Here is a 21,802-nt window from a genome sequence, read left to right as displayed (position 1 = left end):
TAGCAATGATACTGTTGCTTATGAACCTACCTGTTCCAGAAACTCTGCACTGGAAACGAGCTGGCCGTCCCTCAGAAGTTACAGTATCTTGAAGTGGGGTGATGATGGCAGGAGGATAAACTGGCATTTCCTGATCAGGAGACACAACCTCCGGAACTAAAGAAAGGGACCACAGGATTTATCGTGACTGACTCACCATCCAGCCCTCACAGAATGGGGCATGCCAGTTAATCTTAATTTATCTCACAGTGGAGCACTGTCTTAATTTCCAAGTTGTATAGCAGTCTACTTTTATGATCTCCAAATTGTATTTTTAAACACACTGGGAGAATGCAAAAATCTGGTTTCTTAGGTTTTATTAGAAGCTGAGAAGTAGCAAGACATTCCTACCTTCCACTGAGAGTGAAGCTGAGGTTGTGGCAATGCCATAGTCATTCTTGGCTTCACAGGTATAGACAGCTGCATCCTCTGGGAAGGCTTCAATTAGCAGAAGCGTATATTCTTGGCCATCGTGGAGAAATTTGCACTTGAAGCCAGTGGAAAGCAGCTGCTCTTCCTTGTACCAGGAAATTTTGGGCTGTGGCCGGCCAGATATCACAGCACAGAAGCGGGCAGGCTTGCCAGATTGCACGGTTATAGGCTGGAGCTCCTGCAGAACTTGGGGCGGTTCTGGAGCTGAGAGTAAATGAAAACAAATAGCTTGTGAAAAAATGCAAGAACCCAGGACAGCCCATGAAACTCTACATTAATTTGTTGCCCTGTGGTTACCCGCTCAAAATAAAGCTTTGGAATTGTGGTATCTTGACTTGCCTCAGAATATTAGGACATTCTTTGTGCTAAGAGGGGGGAAAAAGCCTTTGGAATTTTGTACTTAAGTAGAGGGAATAGCTTTAGAAAGATATTTTGGATGTTTCACATGGGGGCAGAAGGTGCTGTATGTGTTTCTCAACAGAACATGACGACCCCTGTTTCTTGTCAGGGTCTGCGTGGGGGTGCAGTGATGACCAGTACTCTAAAGGGCTCTAGAACAGCTTCTACATGCTATTTGTTTTTAAAAGTCACTTGGGGAAATCACGTGGTGAGGTGGCTCATCGCAGTCAGGTTTGCTTGTTTTGCAAATATTTGTGTATATGTCATAGTCATTTCTTTATATACCGGGGCCAGGGAAGGGTATCTGTAAGTATGAAAGAATGAATGGATGTTATTTCAGATCCACTTAAATGTAATTAGGTAGATTTTTTAAAAATCAGCTTTCCTGTTATGCTAATGAAAACATATTCTTAGTTTTGGGATGAGTAAGGGGAACTGAGTAATTCATGGAACCTGGAAACAGAAGAAAATGACTTCTGTGAGGCTGGTTTCCGAGACTGCCATAGAAAAGGATTTTCCTTCTCTGTGCCTCAGTCTCCCCACTACTACAGAAATAATAATAAGTGGATACCATGGCCATTTGGTCTCTTAGAGACTAAGGGAATCTCGGCAATATGGTTCAGTTTGTGAATCTTGAGATCACTCCTTGTGTCCCTTCATTTGCCTCTCGGGTATTTGTTCAGGCAGATGTGGCCCAAGGTAAGGAAGGAGAGGGATGGAGGTTCCATTCTCTCTAGGTGTATAGGTTAGTCTCAGGTCTAGGAAGCCTCCAATTCAGCTTTAAGGCTTCTAATGAGCAAAGTGCGTGGTTTAATGGCATTCATCTTAGGATTTGGTAACATGTGGAATTCCCCCTTAAAATTAAGAGCCTCTGGTCCTAGAGCTTGGGGCAGAGAGAACCTCTTTCCACATTGCCTGCTGCTCTCTAGGCCCTCCGTGGTCTCAAAGCGGATCTCTGGGTTCTCTGAGGAACTGCAGACTGGAGGCTGTAAATGCTCCTACTGCTGAGCAGTGCTGTTGGTATGTAAGCAGTTAGTGCCAAGGGCAGACATCTATAAGAGTTGAATGCTATATCTAGAAAGCCAGTTGGGCTATATTATAATTGACATGCAGTGTATGTTCAACAGTGTTGATCAATAAATAAAAATCTAGCCATGAGGTGCTTTTTGGAAATGACACCTTAACAGTCACTTTAATAGCTGCCATCCCTTTTTCACAGATATAATGTGAAAATAAATATAGATGTAACCACATAAGTACCACAAGTTCTTTAGAAATTACCCAGAGACTACCCAGAACTTTAGTAACTTCAAGGGGAAGAGTTGTTCCAGAAGGAGCCACAAAATATGTTCAAATCTCCACCTACCATTGACATAGAGAGTAACAGAACTCCTGTTCCTTCCTGCCACAAAGGTGTATTCACCAGCATCACTGAGCCTGGTCTCAGAGATAAACATTCGGTGGATTCTTCTCTCTACGACGTATTGGTGTCGTTCTTGAATTTGGAAATTGATTTCAATGCCATCTTTATACCAGTGGGCATCTACATCGTCTTCATTGACCTCAAACTCAACGACGGCGCGTTGTTTCTCGATAACCTTTTGATGAACCAACATAAAGAGAAAATTGAAGCCTTGGTTTCCTTTCAGTTAATCAGTTCTTAAAAGCGCTCATTTGAAGAGCATGCAAAACCTATACATTATGATATAATTACCTGATTGGTGATAGCACATTTTATTTTTCCCACCCATCCTTGGGCAAATGGTACCCAAACTTCGTTTAGAGAAACCATGCTTGTACCTGCACTGAGGATGTTGCTCAAAGAAGCAATGATTTTACCCCTAAATGTTTGCTTGTTAATTAATAATAACAGAAGTAATGACATTGTACACCTCTAGCCTTTTTGTTACTTATAAAGCTCTTTTAAGTTACTATTCAATTTGATTTCATGTGATATAAACAGTAACCTTGGGAATGAGGTAGGAACCATTTTAAAAGTGAGGAACTCAAGGTTCGGAATCAGACAATAAAGGGTAGAGGGCATATCTAGGGGGTCTGAGCCCTCACTTAAGGCTTTTCCATTATGGCCTGAGGCCTGCTGCCTGGTTTTTCTTGGACGAGCAATCTGATGGAATAAATGCAGGTGATACTTCTCTTTACCCATTACCTCTATTATATCATGCGGGAAGACTGGCACCCATGAGGACAAACTCTCCACATAGCAGGTGGCAAAGGTGTTTGATCACCATCCTTGCTAGGAATCCAGACTTGTTCATATTGGCTTCCTCTTGGACCCCAGCCTCAGTGTTCTCACACAAGTCCCTACACACCTGCCTCTCCCTCATAGGTGGCTTCCAAGGAAATGCTACCTTGTTCAGAATTCCTGTAAATTCTAGCTGATGTGTAAACATCACAATATAAATTTTAGTTTATTTTTTTCTGGTTGCTGCTGCTTGGCAAGTAGCCATTCATTGCATTAGATGATGCAGTTTCTACAGCTGTGTCAATTAAAGAATTTTGACAGCTGCTAAGGACACACTTATTCCCTAAGCGAGGGGAGACTGTGACAAAATTCATGTCAGCCTGAGAATCTAAGCCAGTGAGGGTCAGTTGACTTAATTCTTTAGAAGACTGTGGTTAGACAATTTAAAAGTTAATAATTAAAATATAAATTATAAATTATGGACTATTGATGATTTTCCCAAAACTTTGGCATATATACAATACCTGGACCTCCTTTTTAATACTTCGGATGCGAACATCTCTGCCCTCTACAAAGAGGTTAGCAGTGGACAAGTTGCCTCCGGCCACCACTGTGTACTGCCCGGCATCAGACATCCGAGTGGATGGAATCAGAAGGCGGTGGACGTATTTCTCCTTCTGTATCTTTATTCTATGGGTGAAGTGGAAATTGAAGTTACTGTGTGATAGCTCCAAGCAAACTGGGGGTTCCTGGAATGTGGCAAACAGAAAAACCGACCTGTCCTCGATCTGCAGCTCTTGGCCGTCCTTCATCCACTGCACAGTGATGTCGGGCTCAGAAACTTCGCATTCAAACACAGCTCGCTTCTTCTCCAGAACCTTGATGTCCTTAATGTGTTTCCTGAATTCAATATGGCGAGCTGGAAAAGAGAATGTAAAAAATTCATCTTTTTCTTAAAGATATACTTCACATACTATAAAATCCACCCATTTAAGTATACAACTCAGTGGCTTTTAGTATATCCAGAGTTGTGCAACCATCACCACAATTGATTTTAGGACATTCTTGTTACCCTAGAAAGAATCTGTGAACCCCTTATTTATCACCCCCACATCCCTCTCATTTTTCTCCTCAGTCTTATGCCAACTTATGTCTGTATAGATGTGTGTATTATGAGGATTTCATATAAATGGAATCAGACAAAATGTAATCCTTTGTGATTGGCTTTTCCTTTTTTAAAAGATTTGATTTATGTATTTTTAGAGAGAGAGGAAGGGAGGGAGAGTGAGAGAAACATCAATGTCTCTCGCATGTGTCCCAGCTGGGGACTGAATCCGTGAACCCACAACCCAGGCATGTGCACTGACCAGGAATCAATCCAGCAACCATTAGCTTTGAGGGACATCACCCAACCAACGGAGCCACACTGGTCAGGACGAGTGACTGAGTTTTCTACCCGGCATAAAGTTTTCAGGGTTCCCCCATGCTATATATAGCATGGATCAGCACTTCCTTTTTATTTTCCAGTAATATTCCACAGCAGGGATATAGCACCTTTTATTTATCCATTCATCAATTTATGTTCAAATTAACATTTTATGTGGTGTGTTTGACATTATTTTTATGGACATGACATTCATGAAGCGTACCTTCTACATAAAGGGTGGCTGTCGATGTAGCTTTTCCAGCCACAAAGGTGTACTCGGCAGCATCTCCAAAGTGAACATTCCTGATGTTCAGTGAGTGTGTGAGCTTTTTGGTTCTCATCTGGCACCTATCAGTTGATTTGATCTCCACACCATTCTTCAACCATTTGTAAGAGATGCCTTCATGGTTCACTGTCACCTCAAAGGTAATGGTGTCTTTTTCTTCAGCATTGATGTCCTTCAGCATGGACGTAATCATGATTGCTGCAAAAGGAGAAGGAAAGACACCCAAGGACACTTGTGTCAATATGACGTGGGTCATAACAGGTGCAGAATGAAAACCTGGAAGGTATTTAGTATCTCTGTTAAGGTGATTACAGTTAAGAGATATGAGGAATGATACCTTCCAGGTACCCTTCTCTCTCCAGGACAATGCCAAGTAACAGAGAAACAGAAATCGCAAGCAACAGACACTGGAGCATCTTTATAGGCAGCCTTCAATGGCACTTTTATTGGAAAATCTTACTTAAGTGGAGATACTTGTGCCTAACTCAGTGTGAAGTCTCAGTAGACCTTTCAATTAAGGAATTTTCAGTGGACTAAATGGTCAAGAAAGGAACATGTAGCATATGGAATAACAACGAATCTACTGGATATGATTTTTTTTTAACTTACGGGTCACTTTCAGGGTGGCGCTGACTTGGTCATTGCCACAGACAAATGTGTATTCTGCCGCGTCCTCTGTGCTGGTGTTCATGATGATCAGCTGGTGGAGTTTTCCCTGCACGACGATCTTGAACTTTTCGCTCATCTCAATCTCCACACCGTTCTTCAGCCACATGGAAGGGACATTGAAGTGGGACACCTCGCACTCAAAGGAGGCTGTTTTGGTCTCAGGCACCTCGATGCTTTTCATGGTTTTTGTAATATGTAGTGCTTGGGAAAAAGTACCTCAGTTAATACATGTTTTTTAAAAAGTGAACAAACAAGTGAACACATGGTAATCAACCAGGGAACTCCAGGGAGGTGCTGCCTAATACTTACTCTCCACAAAGAGTTTGGCCTTGCATTCCAGTTGTCCCACCATAGCTGTGTACTCGCCAGCGTCCGAGGGGGCAATGTGCTGCAGCATCAGTTTGTGCACCTTCCTTTCTGAGACCAGTCTGTGTTTGTCACTCGGCTTGATCTCCACATTCTTGTGGAACCATTTTACAGGAACCGTGTCATGGGAAACACTGACTTCAAAGGCAACAGTGGCGTTTTCCAAGGCGGTCACGTCTTTTGGCTTTTTAATGATCTTGACAGCTAACAAGGAAAGTTGAAGTGAGTCAGTGAAATGGTTAGCTTGCTAGGAACCATGAATTGGCAACTTGTAAAGTGGTTCTAAGTCAACTTACTCTCAACGTGCAGCCTGGCACTGGCTCCTAGCCTTCCGAGCTTGAAGCCATAAACAGACTCATCTGCAAGGGCGCAGTTTTTAATTCTCAGAGAGTAAACGGTTCCTTTGACTGAGATGTCGTACTTGTCATTGGATTTCAGCACAACCCCGTTTTTGATCCACTCGACACCTTTCACATCAGGGTGTGTTAGCTCCACAGTGAAGACAGCGTCCTGCGTCTCTGTCACTGTGAGGTTCTTCAGAGTCTTCTTAATTTTGACAGCTGAAGATAAATTTATGATTGGTTTAGAAAATAAGGATGATATAATCAACTAAAAGAAGTCCTAAACAAGATCATTACCTGGTCATCTTGTACATGAATGCTTATCAAAAATAGTTACGTGGCATGGCAGTTTTAAAAGACATCTTAAGGTTATATAGGAAAACCCAGGATCCAGTTTGAAATGTGCATTGTGCAATGGTTTTTCTATACTTGAATGGGAGAAAATTATCTGAGCCATGTACTAATAGCTTAATAGATTGATTGGAGAAGAGTGAAAGAGGAATGGAGAATGAGAACATTTAATTTAGCTGTTCCCCAGAGCTGGAGCCTAAGAAATGCTTCTTTATATAAACACATCCTATAAACAGTTTTGTACCTTGTGGTATATGGCTCTGAAAGAAAGCTTAGAGTGTTTATAATGATTTTATGGAATAAAGACTTATGGCATTCAAATGGTTATACTATTTGACTTTGAAAACGGTAACTGTCGAGAATGTACCGTGATTTGAAGTGGATAAATCTGCTATATATCACTGACCTTCAACTTTGAGTTTAGCAGATGTTGTAGAGGTGGCCACTTTGTAGGTGTATTCTCCTATGTCATCTAATCTGCTGGCAGCAATGATAAGTCTCCTTTTGTGGCCATCAGATTCAATTTTGATGTTGTTACTTCGCGGTAAGTGTTTGCCATCCTTCAACCATTCACCTTCAGCATCGGGGTTGGCGACTTCACATTCAAACACTGCAGCCTGAGATTCAGCTACAGTCTGATCTGTGAGTGGCCTGGAGATGGCTCCGCCTTTGGAACATGAGAAGTACAAATGTGAGTCTTTTAAAAATATTTGTACAATAAAAAGTTCTTTGGATTCATCAAATTTAAAACTTCAAATTTTGAAACATGAATTTGAATATCATGAAGTGCCTAATAAAACTGTTTTAACCCATATTAAAAAGGTATCACAGAAACCCCTATTGTAAGGATGCGTGACTGATAATCAGGGAAAATACTGGAATCAGGGAAGTTTTGCAAAGGAAAAGCAACTGCCAGGTTAATATGGAATTCCGAGAACCATATGGGCAGTACACCACATGGAGGGCCTCTGTGGCAATTCCTGCCTCCTCAGAAGCATTCTGCTTAGTCTTCTCAAGGATTATTTCCTGGGAATAGATCTGATATTTGACTGGAAAAAAATTGCTAAACAAAATGTCCAAGTTATCGATGTTTCCAGAAGATTTGGGGTTCCTCTATACTAAAAAGCACTGTTTTGACAAATGCCATCTCCCCTATGACATTTTCTCCCATTGCCCCAGTGCCATCACCCACTGGCAGACATAATTACTCCTTCAGCAAGTTAGTTGCTGATGTATCTGTCCCTCTCTAAGTTGTAAACTCCTCGAGAAAAACGTCACACCTTATTCATTTCTGTGTTCCCAGTTCCTAGCAATGTCTGGCTATGGTAAGTAGTTTAAAAATATTGAGTGAAATCCTATAAGGGCTCAGAGTTTTTTGTGTCCACACATTTAAAAGTAAATACAAACTGTATTTATTTTTAAAATATTGATTTATTATAATTATTTAAATTATATTAATATTGTACTAAATATTGTATTGTACAATATTGTACAATATTGTTCTAAAACCTTAATACTCAAAATTGTACTAAATATTGTATTGTACAATATTGTACAATATTGTACTAAAACCTTAATACTCAAAATTAATTATTTTCTTCTTATTCTTGTTTTCAGCTTTACTGAGGCAAAATTGAGAAAATTGTAATATATTTAAAGTATACAACATGATGATTTGATATATATGTATACATTTTAAAAGGACTCTCACAATTGAGTTAATTAACACACCTATTGCCTCATATATTTACTTTTTCTTTTTTTGGTAAGAACACAACTTTTACTCTAAGCAAATTTCAATTATACAATATAGTCATGCATCACTTAATGATGGGGATTAGATCTGAGAACTATATCCTTAGGTGATTCTGTTGTGTGAACATCACAGAGCGCACATACACAAACCCAGGTGGTACCGCCTCCCACACACCTAGGCTATATATAAGGTATAGCTCACTGCCCCTAGGCCACAAACCTGCACTGCATGTTACTATACTGAATACTGGAGGCAATTATAAAACATTTAGAAACATATAATTTGTATTAAATATATCAAAGTTCAGGATCTGAAATTTTATTTCTGAAGTTTTTTTCATAGTTAAATATCTGGGGAAATTATATATCAGATACTATGGACAGCACAAATTAATCTCAATGTAATATCCCAACTCCTCAACACTTAAATTGTGATGAACCAAACAAATTAACAATGACTTCTAGCTTCTTCCTGAGCATTAGTTTATCCTTTTAATTCTTCATTTTAAAGCTAAGGATTTCTGCTGAATGACAATAGTCTGCTTCATGCCATAAGAAAGAGATACACAGATACACTGAGTTATGTTTTTAAGATATTCACGGGATTCATAAAAAAGTATGAAGGAAACAAAAAACACAAAAATTATAGAAATAAAAGTGACTTAAAAATACATCTTTAGAGTAGGAAAGTTTAAGTAAAGCTCGATTCGGCAAACATCTACTGATCATCTTTCACATGCAATACACTGCAGTACACACAGAAGAGAAAGAAGCCATTCCAGGTCTTGGGAGCTTATACTCTGGTGCAAGAAGAGAAATGGGGAATAAAACAAGTACATGGTAAGGAGCATGAGAGCAGCACACATAAAGTGATCCTGATGTTGGAGTTGTGAGGCCTTATACAGATGGGGAGGTTAAGGAAGCCTTCACAGAAGGGAAAGCACTTGAGGTAGGTCTGCCTTGGAAGAACATTTCGGGTGGATGTGACAGTGCTGAGTGCACTGCTGGCTTTGAGAACAGCATAAACAGAGGCATGGGAGTGAGGAACTGATGGGAATCTGGCAACAACTTGTCATGTTAGAATATCTGTCTCGCATAGGAACTCAGGGTAGGTGATAAAGGCACCCACCTGCCACAGTAAGTTTCCCAGATGTCATATTTTCTCCAGCATAAAATGTATATTCTCCTTCATCATCTTTCATCATATTTAGAACTGTCAACTTATATATTTTTCCATGAGCTTCAATTTTATATTTAGAACTGGGCTTGAGTTCCTTGTCCTTAAAATTCCACAAGACATCAATTCCTGAGTGGGAGAGCTCCACCTCAAGGACCACATTTTGGGTTTCTGTACAGGTAAGGTCCTGAAGACCCCTTATAATTTTTATTTCTGGGGAAAACAGAAAATAATCACTTGGTTATTATTACACTGGGAACATAGAATGCTTAAAATAATGCTCAGGTAAACTGAAGAATCCTTACTTTCTACAGAGAGATTACAGCTGGTCTCGACTCTGCCAACCATCAGCGTGTACGGCCCTTCGTCAGAAGCATGGGTCCGGTTAATCACTAGTCGCTGCTTAGTGCCTTTGACAATGGCTTGTATGCGATCATCAGTCTTGATTTGCTCATCATTTAAATACCATTTAACAGAAGTCACATCAGGGACGGAGACCTTACATTCAAGAATAGCCTTGGTACCCTCAAGCACATTAACATCCTTTAGAGGTGTTATCACTTCAACACCTGCAAAACCACACAGAGACACACAAAAATAAAATAGCTATGAACATGAATTCTGTTTCAAATGTTTGTTCATTCAAGTTCTGTACCTCCCTGGACAATGTACACATAAAACTATGGAAGCTGCACTCACTGTAGACAGAGACGCGCCCAGTGGTCGACAGTCCGAGGGCTGGAATGGTGAAGGAGTAATTTCCAGCATCCTCTTTAGTCATGTCTTCAATGAGCAGCATGTGTGACTGTTTGTCTATCACAATGTGAACCCTGTCGCTGGGCTGCACTTCTTGGCCATCTTTCATCCAGACGCCTTCCACATTTTCTAAGGAGACTTTAACTTCAAGCTGCACAATGTCACCTTCGCAGACTTTTTGATCACTAAGTCCTTGTAGGATAGCAATGGGGCGGGCTGTGAAATATGGGCAGAAAAAAGAATTTTATGATCATTGTTTATCAATAAACTATAATGGTGCTCACTGTAGGCCAACAGGAATGGGAAAACTTACGTTTCATCTTTAGTTTACAGGTTGTCTTCTTCCCATCAACAACAAAGCTGTATTCTCCCTGGTCCTCTTTGGTTACATCCTTGACTGTAAGGTTCTGACGTCCACGGCGAGATGTAATTGAGTATTTGCCATTGGATTTAAGCTCCACATCATTGTGATACCATTTGCCTTCTATATTTTCTGGGGATATAATGCACTCTAACTCTCCTGAAAATGATTCTGGAACTTCTATGTCTTGAAGTTCTTTTACAAACTCAATAACAGCACCTGAGGCATAAGATTTTTTTTAAAAAGTTAATTTTGCTGGAGAGTTACACACCTAGACTTAGGATAGAGAAATTCCTTATACATCTCTTATCTCTTCCATACTATTAGGAATATTCTTAATATCTACTTTCTGATGGACTGAGTAATAAATATTCGATAAAAAGGAATCACTTTAATTTTTAATTATTTTTTAAACCATAGACTTATGTTTCAATAAAAAATGTAAAAACAAGACATAAAAACCTTGCTTTTTAAAAATTCAAATTGTCAACCTTCTTGATTAATAGTATAAATTCACGATTCTTTCTAAGGAGCTTATATCCAGTTCCCTACTAATTTTTTTTATGACAGGAAAATTCTGCATAGCTTATTTTATTAGATTTTAAGGGTGACTTTATAACTTAAGCACACATTGAAAGAGTTATTTACTACCTTCAACAACAAGTTTGGCCGTTGTTTTTACATTTTCATCTTCCACAAGTACACAGCTATAGTCTTCAGCATCAGCTGTGTCAATTGTCAGTATGGAGAGGAAGTGAACCTTTCGGTCTGAGTGCATCCTATATTTATCTCCTGTATGAATCTCCACACCATCTTTAAACCATTTCACTTTGACAAATGGCTCTGAAGTTTCACATTCAAAGGTTGCCATGGTGTCTTTTTCCTTAGCAACAACATCTTGTAATTCTTGTGTAAAAGTGATCAATTGCTTGGCTACAAGAAAAAAGAGAGAAAAGCCCATTATATTCAACTAAATTTGCAGTTTGAATAATGGGGAAAGAAAATAAAAAATAATGGGAGTAAAAGGGAGAAAACTGTACTTGAACAATGATTAAAATAAAACTTAAAAAAAACATTCTAGCTTAAAAAAAAGAAAATAACAAATACACTATAGGATATTCATGGATAAATAGAGACAGATCCATCAAATGAAAGACATTCGAATTACCTTGGACAAGTAAGAATGCATGACTTGAGGTTTCCCCAGCTATATTGATGGCTTTCACCATAATGCTGGCAGAGTCTTCAGGAGTCACATCTCTTATGACCAGTTCACAAACATTGTCTTCAGGCCAGTACCAGTAAATCCGGTCAGAGCGTTCAATCTTGACACCATTTTTGTACCATTCACATTCAGGATCTGGTCTTCCCACAACCCTGACTCGGAAGTGTGCATCAGATCCTTGGCCCACTGTTTGGCTTTGGATTCTTTCAAAGATTTTAGGGGCCTCCATACTAGGACTTAGTTCGATTTTATCAGGTTTAAACGTTGGAATCGTGATTTTGCCTTCTTCAGCAAGGGCTTTCTTCTCCTCTTCGGTTAGCTCTTTGGTCCAGTGGAGAAGTTCATCTTTTGTCTTCTTTAGGAGTTCTTCATAGGATTCATCCTTTTTACGAGACTTGAGCTCCACAGCAGTAATGGCTTCATAATATCCTTCCTCTGTTCTGCGCTTGAATTTACTGCGCAGCTCTTCTGATTCTTCAGACACCTTTTCATGAGTGATTCTCTCAGCCCTTTTCAACTTCACTATTTCCTTGGCTTCGGTGGTGTCAACAGGTCTATCTACTTTTTGTACCTCAAACTGAAGTTTTCCAGGTTCGTGTACACGAAACTCGGGCTTTGGTTCGGGGGCTCGCCTAAGGACGGACCTAAAGTCTTCCCTCTGTTGGATCTCCAGTTTCACTTTATGCTCTGTCACACCTTCTGGATTTTCTGCAGTGACTTTGACTTCACCTGTATCGTAGGATTTACAGTCCACGATGTCCAGATAATGAATGCCATCATATCGAACTCTGAACCTTTTGCTTTTGCGGATGAGCTGTCCATTGAGGTACCAGTTGACTTTGGGCTGAGGGTACCCTGTTACTCGGCAACGGAACCTAGCAGTCTCCCCTTCAAGTACTCTTACTGGCTCTGGGAACAAGACAATGTCAGGCTTTTGCTTCTCTTTCTGATCTGTTGTTACACCTGTAAGTGCACCTTCATGAGCCATCCTCTCTAACTCTTCAATTCTCTGCAAGCCTTTCCTGCCCTCAGGCAGTTGGGATTCTTCCACAAGGCTTTTCTCATCTTTAACAATAAGGGTAGCAGATGTGTGATCTGTCCCATATTTGTTAGTGGCTCTGCAAGTAATGATGCCGCTGTCTCTAGAATATGCAACCCCATAGTCAAGACTGCAATACCCAAATTCATTGATCATACGAAGCCTGTTGGCTGCTTCGAGTGGCTTTCCATCATGGAGCCATTCCACCACCATCGTTGGGTCACCGATTGGTGTTAGTCTGCATTCAAAGTGGGCAGGTCCAAAGCGCTTGAGTCTTAAGGAAGTGAGTTTTTTCTTAAAAAATGGTTTCTGTTGTTTCTCTTTGTCATAAAGGTCACCCTCCTCCCACTGCTCTTGACCATATCGTAAATGGAGGGGCTCCAGTTCTGGGGCTGCAATTTCCTTTGCTTTGTATGTCCCCCGCGGGATGATCAATTTTCTCTCTGGTTCAGGCTCTGCAAACTCAACTTCAACATTTACTTTGCATCTGGTAGTGTCCCGGCCAGCCTTATTAATAGCAGTTGCAGTATACCAGGCAGAATCTTGACTGACAGTGGAATCGATTTTAAGGGCAGCTTCTCCCTTGGTTCCTTCAATTCTAAAAAAAAAGGAAAAAAATCATCAGTATATGAAGTAGTTGTTGCTTCCTTGGTTATTGAGTTTGCAGAATGACTTAGTTTTTTATTATTCCAAAGCAAATGTACCTGATTTTTGGATATTTATGAGGTACAATGATCTCACTGTTTTTCAACCACACAATGTCAGGGTTAGGGTTCCCTGTAGCTCTGACTTTCATTTCAAGTCGGGAACCCTCCTTTATATTGACATTTTTCAGTTTTTCCACAAACACTGGTTTAACCTGATGTTCCACAGCTGAAAGAGAGGGGTCATGATTTAGAGTGAACAAGGCTGAAATACCTGTTTATAACCCAAGTGATAAGGTAAGTTCTTTTTTATTTTAAGAGCAAATACCTTCCACAGTTAAAGTCATTGAAATTGAAGATTTGCCTGCCCTGTTTTGGGCAACCACAGTCCATTCCCCAGAATCACTAGGGGTTGCAGGGACAATGATCAGGGATTGGGTACCATCTTCTTTAATGACTACTTTATGGGTATAGTCATTGATGACTTGCTGGCCTGTCAAAAAAAAGAAGTAAAAAAGAAAACAGATTGTTAAAATAGTTTCTTAAAATTGTTTGACACACATATAAGCTAATTTTGGAGTTTAATAATTTGTGAGCAAAAATTTATCTTACTTACCATTATGAAACCAGAAGGTCTCGGGCATAGGTCTACCCACAACCTTTAAGTCAAACCTGGCAGTTTGCCCTTCTAAACATTTGAAAGAAGCAGGTTTTAACACGAAGACTGGCTTATACAGTCTCTCCAGTTGTGACTCATCTGTTTCCTCCAGCCTACGTCCAGGAGACATGCGTGCAGGGGACATGCGTGCAGGGGACATCCTTGCAGGAGACATCCTTGCAGGAGACATGCGTATAGGAGACCTGCTCACTGAACGTGGGGAAATAGATCTGAAAAACCAAAGAAATGAGATTTTCATGAGGCATAAAGAAAACTCATAAATAAAATAAATAAATAAGCAGAATAAACAAACCTATTTATTTCTTGATCATCAATGTTATTTTATAATTTACTTCCTGTATGTTGCAGAAGGCACCTCAAACTCACTGAGATCCAAAATGGACTAGATTATGATAGCCCCCAAAACTATGTTTTTCATATATTCTCAATCCAGTCAGTAGTCCCTTAACATAGCCAGGTATCTGGGGACTCAGAATCTCGGAATGATCCCAATACTGTCTTTCTCCCACCACCTTGATTTCGTCACCAAACCTTTTCGATCCCACTACCAAAACATCTCAGTAAATGTAGTTTGATGAAATAAATCAATGCATAAATTTATGAAAAAAAAAGAAAAACATACTTCTTTACCCCAAAGGAGGAAAATCATAGAAATCATTCTTGGAAACAAAATCCTATCTATACTTTGCAGCCAGAATAGCTTGGATTAGATTTTGAGTTCTGGCACTTCCACTTGGGTAAACTAAGGCAGTTTTCACAGGCTTTCAGAGACTCGGTGTTCTCACTTTCAAACTAGAAATAACAACCCCTACATTGCAATGTCATTGTATAATTAGGGCTAACACATGTAAAATCAAGTGCAAGATAAACCTTACAGCTTTCATTATATTAGTTATAATACTGGCAAAATGAACAGTACGTCACATTAATTAAAATGCTTTGCTCAGCATAGACATGGGCAAGAAATAAAACTCATCAATTATTGGAATTGCTAATGGCAAATTTCTGTGCTGCCTCAGCCTTCATACCTCATCCTCTACCCCGCCTCCCTGCCCCACCAACACAATAGCAATTTGCTACTGGAATTATTTGGTGTTTTAAATAAATAGTTTAAACACTAGTCAACTCAAATTGTTTATGAGTCTTACCTGATTCTGCTCATTGGCTCTGGTGTGGGCATATACATCGGAGCACTAAGTGGAGCAGCAGGCTCTACATACAGTTTCCCAGAGCAGATCGCATTTCCTTTAATATTGCTGGCAAATGCAGTATAGATTCCTTCATCTTCTGGAAGGACCACAGGTATGCGCAGACTAGCTCTGCCGTCTTGTAGGAAGTCCATTTGGTATCTCTCCCCATGTCTGATGCGCTTGCCATCTTTGTACCACGCAATCTGCAAATACCATGGATGCATGAATTAAATGTAGATAAAATAGTTACAGTGTAACCTATTTGTATCTTTTTTTGTGCCATGGAGGTATGATAAGTGTTTATATTTTACCTTGGGTAATGGATATCCAGACATCTTGCAATGAAAAGTAACACCCATCCCCTCAAGAATTCTATAATTTTTGACTCTTAAATCAAATCCTGCTTCAACAGCTTCAGATTCAGAAATGTCAACTGCCATTTTTTCTTCTCCATCTTCTTCGAGAAGTTCTTCTAATGTCGTCTTTATTATTCTGTATTCAATTTCTTTAATAAGTCTCTCCTCAAAGGAAGAAATGTGGAATTCCTATATAGTAAAAAAAAGTGACAGTTTGTTAAAAAAATATATCCTCACTGATAGAAATTCTGAAGTATATTAGGTTCAGAGATAAGGTTCAAGTTTTTAACTGGGAGAAAAACTTAGAAAGCTTTTTGGTTTTCAGTCTGCACTATGATGATCTTTGCTGGTTTATGCTGCAGCATCTTAAGTAAACGGTATTCTAAAAGCATGGGTTACAGCTGGGATGTTCATCATACAGATAAAGGGACCTCGGCAGTAATGAACATAGTCACGCTACTATTTGTCTTTTTTGGCATATATGTGATCCTTACAATAATGTCATATTTTGTTGCATATATATAATCTGTTTCTAAAGCCATACATGCAAAATGTTGTGAAGATTGAGGAAACTTGCCAGCAGTGAACCTGAACCTACTCATAGTAGTCTAACATGACTCCATCCCTTGAAAAGGAAAATATCAAACAAAAAGGGGAATTGTGGGAGGATAGTATAATTCATAAAATGGTTTACATGCTCATTATTGCTATACTCACTTGGTCTTCTACAAAAGTTCTGACCATTACAGTATCTTTGGCCATTTTCTTCCTAATTAAGGCCTGTTCTTTTTCATACTCTTTTTCATAATCAGAGTATACAAATCCAGGTGCTATTTCTCCAACTTTAGGTTCTTGCACGAATGCAGTCATTTGTGTCTGGTAAAGCATTTCTTGGGACTTCATCAGTGACTCATAATCAGCTAGGAGTTGAGAACATAAGTTAATTTATAATTTTCTTATGTAAAAGCTTTTATCTTGTTGTTCATTCTGACAAGCCACATGCTAGGGAAAGTTGATAACCAAAAGACTGATTTTCTAAATTTTACTATCCAAGTGCTCAATAAATACTAACTAGATTGAATTTCAACACCAAACTTAGACTAGTAAGTCAAACCAGCCATTACTATTGTAGAAAGACTTTTACATTAGCAGTCACTCCTTTGGGTGTATCCTAGAGGTTTTTCCAATTTTCTGTGTGACTTTTTGCAATTCATTTATCTTACTAGGTCTTGAATGCTTTATCTGCTAAGTGGGGATAATATTCTAACTTTCTCTAATGGATATTGAGCAGGTCAAATGAGACAGAACTTGGGGGGGGGGCACTGTAAATGTGAGCAGCTAAGCAAAGATAATGGCGACTCATAGATATATTTTGTTTGGTCTGGATGCAATTACATTTCTTTTCAAATTACTTATAAATTTTGAAAATCGTGATTTCTAGTTTTTCTATAAAATATCAGAAACTCTAGCAACATGGCACCTGATACAAGTATGCCTGACAACCACACAGTAGAGATAGGGCACTACTGCCCCCTTGTGGCAGGGCATATACTCTTCAGTTGGCCATTATCATCCTTGTACTCACTGATATTATCTGCCTGGGTTTGGAAGGCAAGTACATTTAGAATTCTGCATCTTTAAAGGCATGGTATGCACCAAAGGAATGCCACCAAATAGAAACTATTGCTAGAAACTTAGAAGTTTAGCACCAGTATGGCTTTCGAGGCCACGTAGTCTAAAACACTTCCTGTTATGGTTGTGGCCAAGAAGGAAAGAGATTGAGAAGAACCAGTGTCAGAACCAGGGCACTACAACAGACCTTTCGATAAACACACAGAGCTGCTATCTCCATGCGTTTGTGTTCTTACCATGCACATAGGTACTACTTAGACTTGCACCCACCTTCTCCAAGCAAGGAGGCAGATGCTGAAGTTTCCCCATGCTTATTACGAATAACAATAGTGTATTCTCCAGCATCATCGGCAAAAGTCATTGAAATCACCAGTTTGCACTCGCCAGTTTGTCTGTTGTAAATCACTTTGTATCTTTATGAAAATAAACGCACAAAAATTCAGTCATATAATAATGCTTAGGTGAGGAAAATAATCCTTACGTGGATCTGTAATATAAAATTCAATGATCCTAAACATGTGATGAAGCCCTACTGTAGAATATAACTATAAGATTGCTGACTATTGAGGAAAGTACATGGCCATGAGTGATAAGGAATGAACAAGTTAAAAGGTATGAATATTCTTTAAAATAAATAAATGTAGTACTACTGGATTCAGATATATGGAAATAAGTACTACTGGATTCAGATATATTCCAAATATATTTAATTGCAGCAAATTTGTTAGCATTAATTTTCATGTATAACTGACTTTCTTCATTATATGACCCTTACTCTTTTATCTTTTAGTGACTTATGTGTTTTTGTTAAAAGTTGCCTCAGATTCTTTTGGAAAAAATGTGTGTGTATAAAAATACCTGTGAAAATACACATTTTCTCTATTTTACTGGCACTACAAATGAATCAAACTAGTATATAAAGAGATATATCTTCTATCCACTTTGTCACATGGCTTTGTTTCTCAGAAAGACTTTGTACCAACACGTGAAAACACACTAGGAAGGCTCTATAATAAAAGAGCCTGCCTTTTGGGAATGGTGTCATACGTATATTCTGCTTCTCTCTAGGCTTCATATACATGTCATGCAAATCACAGAGAACTGCATCATCCAGCCATCAAAATACCTGTATCCGCTGGTTAGAGGAACGCCAGACTTTTTCCAGTAGACATGGGGCTTTGGGTTGCCGCCCACCTGGCACTCAAACACAACGCTCCCACCTTCCACCAGTCTCTGGACCACTGGTTTTGAAATGAAGAAAGGAGCCGCAGGTTCTCCAGGCTCTGCTCGCTCCTCCATGATGCTGGTGTCAGTCATCACCACATCTCTTGACTCCACAAAGCTGGAAAGAGAATTTCCTCCACATTAGCTTCTGGGTTGCAAATTGCCAATACTAAAGGAACTGAAAAATCAAAACTGTGCAGCTGACTCTTGAACAAAGAGGAGGTGAGGGGCCCTGACACGGCACAATCAAAAATCCACATACACCTTTCGACTCTAAAGTCAGCCGTCCCATCCATTGGTTTCACATTCACAAATGCACACAACCACAAATCAAAAACAGTATTTTCAGTTCCCTGTGGGGAATCTGCAGTTGGGAATGTGAACATGTTGTTTCTGATCCCTGGTTGGTTGAATCTGCAGATGTGAAGCCACACAGACAAGAGGGTTGACAGTGCTTATTGAAAAAACCCATGTGTAAGTGAACCCACGCAGTTCAAACACATATTGTTTAAAGGTCGACTGGACCAAAAGCTCATTAGCAGCAAAACGTCTTACCGTTTCTCTTCTGTGGTAAATTTCTCAGTCACGGCTGTGGTTTCTTTTTCAAACTCTTCTGACACTGGAAAAAGACAGAAGTTTTTCTTTTAAGTCAAGCATTTAGTCCATTTTGTTAGTGACCCCTTGCTTAGTATGACAATTAAGTTGACTCTGTAATTGATCCCTAGTTCCAAAGGGGGACATGGTCATGAGAAATGCAGACACGGTATTGTGGAGAGAAGTGTCAGCCAAGAGTGATGAATGACAGTGAAGGCATGTGCAGAAGGACGGAGGGAGTGTGGTCACTAACCCTGCACAGCCAGATAGCAGGACGTGCTGACGGTCCCAGCCTCATTCACAGCACTGCAGGTAAACCGCCCGCTATCTTCTGCAAAGGCTTCACGGATCATGAGACGAGCAATTCCACTCTGGAAAGTTATCTGGAAGTCAATGGAACTTTCTATTTGGTAGTCTTCCCTGTACCATGTCACTTTTGGGGATGGGTATCCAGAGATGTGGCACTCCAAGGTAACAGATTCACCTTCTATGACAGTCACATTTTTTAAGCCCTGAAGAGAAAAGAAAAAGGATGTATTGGTACATGTGCACCTTCACTCATCATATCTACATCTTATGGCAAATGTGGGGATTTGAACATGTACATTCTCATTGACATAAAATGTGTGTTTTTTTTAAGATGAGGATTCTAGAAATATTAGTAAAGACACTTCTTTGGAAATTGGAATATCCTGAAGCTGAAACAAATGCAAGGTATTTCCAAATTGGTAAGGTGAACCGTATTAATGCCATATAGTATGGGGCAATGCTGTACTCTCTCTGATTCTTGCATAGCCAAATCTTAACAAAGCTGAATGATCAGTTGTGAATGCTACCTTTGCAACAAAGCTTTCCATGGAGCCCCAAATTCCAAGTAACTTATCCTTCTGCTTTATCCTCTCTCTGCTGTGGTGCTTAGTACCTCCTATATTTTATCTTGCTTGTTTGTGGACATTTTCTCTGATAGCGAGGCAAAGACTTCAGAAGGCTGCATCTCCATATGTTCTCAATACTGCCTTACACATAACAGAAACCCACACAATCTGTTGGCTACACGACTGATGGTTGCCACACAGAATTCCCCTTTATTTGCCAAATAGTGTATGGTCTTAAAATTAGCATTTGTAACCTCACTAATGCCATTTTCCAATTTGAGAAACTGATCTTTGCATGTTTCAAAATTATCTGCCGGGGAATGCACACGGTCCAACACAATCAACCTCTTTACTCACCGAGACCAAAGTCGGCGGAGTGACAGGGATTTCAGCAGGCGTGGGCACTCTTGCTTTTTCTGTCACCTACGAGGACAAAACGTGTTTACATAACACCCATGAGATTATGGGAAATCTCAGATGTTCAGCTCATGCAAAATTATAAAATTATAAAGTTGAGACCAAGAGTTGTGACCCAATAACATTAATTTTGAGCATAGTAAAGGAGAAAGGCAAGGCGTCTGGCGGACGACTTCTATAGTACAAACCGCTGAATATCTGGCCCTGATTCATAGATATGGATCAAGAAACATCATGCAGTCCAGGGACCCACCTTGACTTCACGTCTGTGACGTACTTCAAAGTGCTCTTCACGGACTGTGCTATCAGCGATGCTCACCCCTACTTCCTTTTTTACTTCAATGCCAGCTTGACTCTTGTAAGTCTCAGGTGTGTCAGTGAAGGGGAACTGGGGTGAGGGAGTGGGCTCTGCTCTCACTCTAGTCTCGGCAGGCTTCACAGTGGGCGCCTTCACTGATTTGGTGATCTTCTGAGCAGAAGATGTGGCTGACAACTCTTTTTGTAATGTGGCAATAGCACTACCGGCTATTGATGCCTAAAGTGGAAACGGAGTCAGGAAATAAAGTCACTTATCTGTTATCCATGTTGTCACTGAGAAGAGCCTTGCCACTAGCACTCCTGCTGCGAGTCCAAGTCTACTTTCTTCTATGTGGCTCATGGTTTTTAATGTTCTCATTATCACTTTAGTGTTAGTGGAAAGTCAGAGATAAGCCAGTTATAAGCTCATTGCCATTTCTGCCACTTTGCAAAATATATTGAACATATCTTTCTCAAAGAGTGGTATTTAAAACTCCTTATTTTACACTCTTATCATAAAGGGACTGAGGGTCTTCTAAAGCTCAGTTTTGAATTTTCACTTAATCATCCCAATGCTGCATTTGAAAATCCTGAGATATTCAAAATCAGGAAATGGCTAAAATACTTGGTAAATTCCTAAGAACTATTTTTAAATAGCATCTTTAGGTTTCAACCACAAATCTCTTTGAAAGGTTAAAATGAAGACATTCAGAAAAATAATTTAAAGGCTTCCTTACTGCTTTTATTCTGCTACTGTCTATAATTCAGTTTCAATAGTAATTTGGGACTATCCCAAATATAGGTATCAAATGTACCTTACCAGTCTTTGAAAGTATATAAGATTTGGGTTCTACATCTTGGATGTATATAATAAGGACAAGAGTGACAAATATTGAGGGTTATTATGTGCCATCGACTTGCAAAGGTTTTACATGTATTAACTTGCCCCAAGGACAGAGCTAATAAGGGGCAGAGCCAGAACACTAATTCAGGGCCATTTGGCTCCGCAATCTAAACCAACCACCACAAAATACCACCTCTCCATCTTGCTATATTGAGCATATCACTA

At 39.6% G+C, this 21,802-nt stretch overlaps 1 protein-coding gene across 1 annotated transcript in view; it reads right to left on the bottom strand.

The window, feature by feature from the left end:
* The window catches only part of TTN (titin), a 270,387-nt gene that overhangs the window by 226,001 nt on the left and 22,584 nt on the right, over positions 1-21,802 (bottom strand). Inside the window, 28 exon segments of the mRNA XM_036023238.1 lie at positions 31-156; positions 391-675; positions 2,237-2,468; positions 3,598-3,763; positions 3,851-3,992; positions 4,723-4,983; positions 5,395-5,655; positions 5,764-6,024; positions 6,117-6,380; positions 6,919-7,179; positions 9,397-9,657; positions 9,750-10,013; positions 10,144-10,416; positions 10,514-10,780; positions 11,213-11,494; positions 11,730-13,423; positions 13,530-13,698; positions 13,798-13,962; positions 14,086-14,357; positions 15,297-15,541; positions 15,650-15,883; positions 16,412-16,614; positions 17,597-17,739; positions 18,453-18,668; positions 19,106-19,169; positions 19,398-19,656; positions 20,377-20,442; positions 20,690-20,971. Coding sequence (XP_035879131.1) covers positions 31-156; positions 391-675; positions 2,237-2,468; positions 3,598-3,763; positions 3,851-3,992; positions 4,723-4,983; positions 5,395-5,655; positions 5,764-6,024; positions 6,117-6,380; positions 6,919-7,179; positions 9,397-9,657; positions 9,750-10,013; positions 10,144-10,416; positions 10,514-10,780; positions 11,213-11,494; positions 11,730-13,423; positions 13,530-13,698; positions 13,798-13,962; positions 14,086-14,357; positions 15,297-15,541; positions 15,650-15,883; positions 16,412-16,614; positions 17,597-17,739; positions 18,453-18,668; positions 19,106-19,169; positions 19,398-19,656; positions 20,377-20,442; positions 20,690-20,971 — 7,618 coding nt within the window.

This window comes from Phyllostomus discolor, chromosome 4 (genome assembly GCF_004126475.2).
Source record: "Phyllostomus discolor isolate MPI-MPIP mPhyDis1 chromosome 4, mPhyDis1.pri.v3, whole genome shotgun sequence".
Taxonomy (NCBI): domain Eukaryota; kingdom Metazoa; phylum Chordata; class Mammalia; order Chiroptera; family Phyllostomidae; genus Phyllostomus; species Phyllostomus discolor.
Note: the sequence above shows the minus strand (reverse complement) of the source record. Positions and strands in the feature narration are given on the sequence as shown.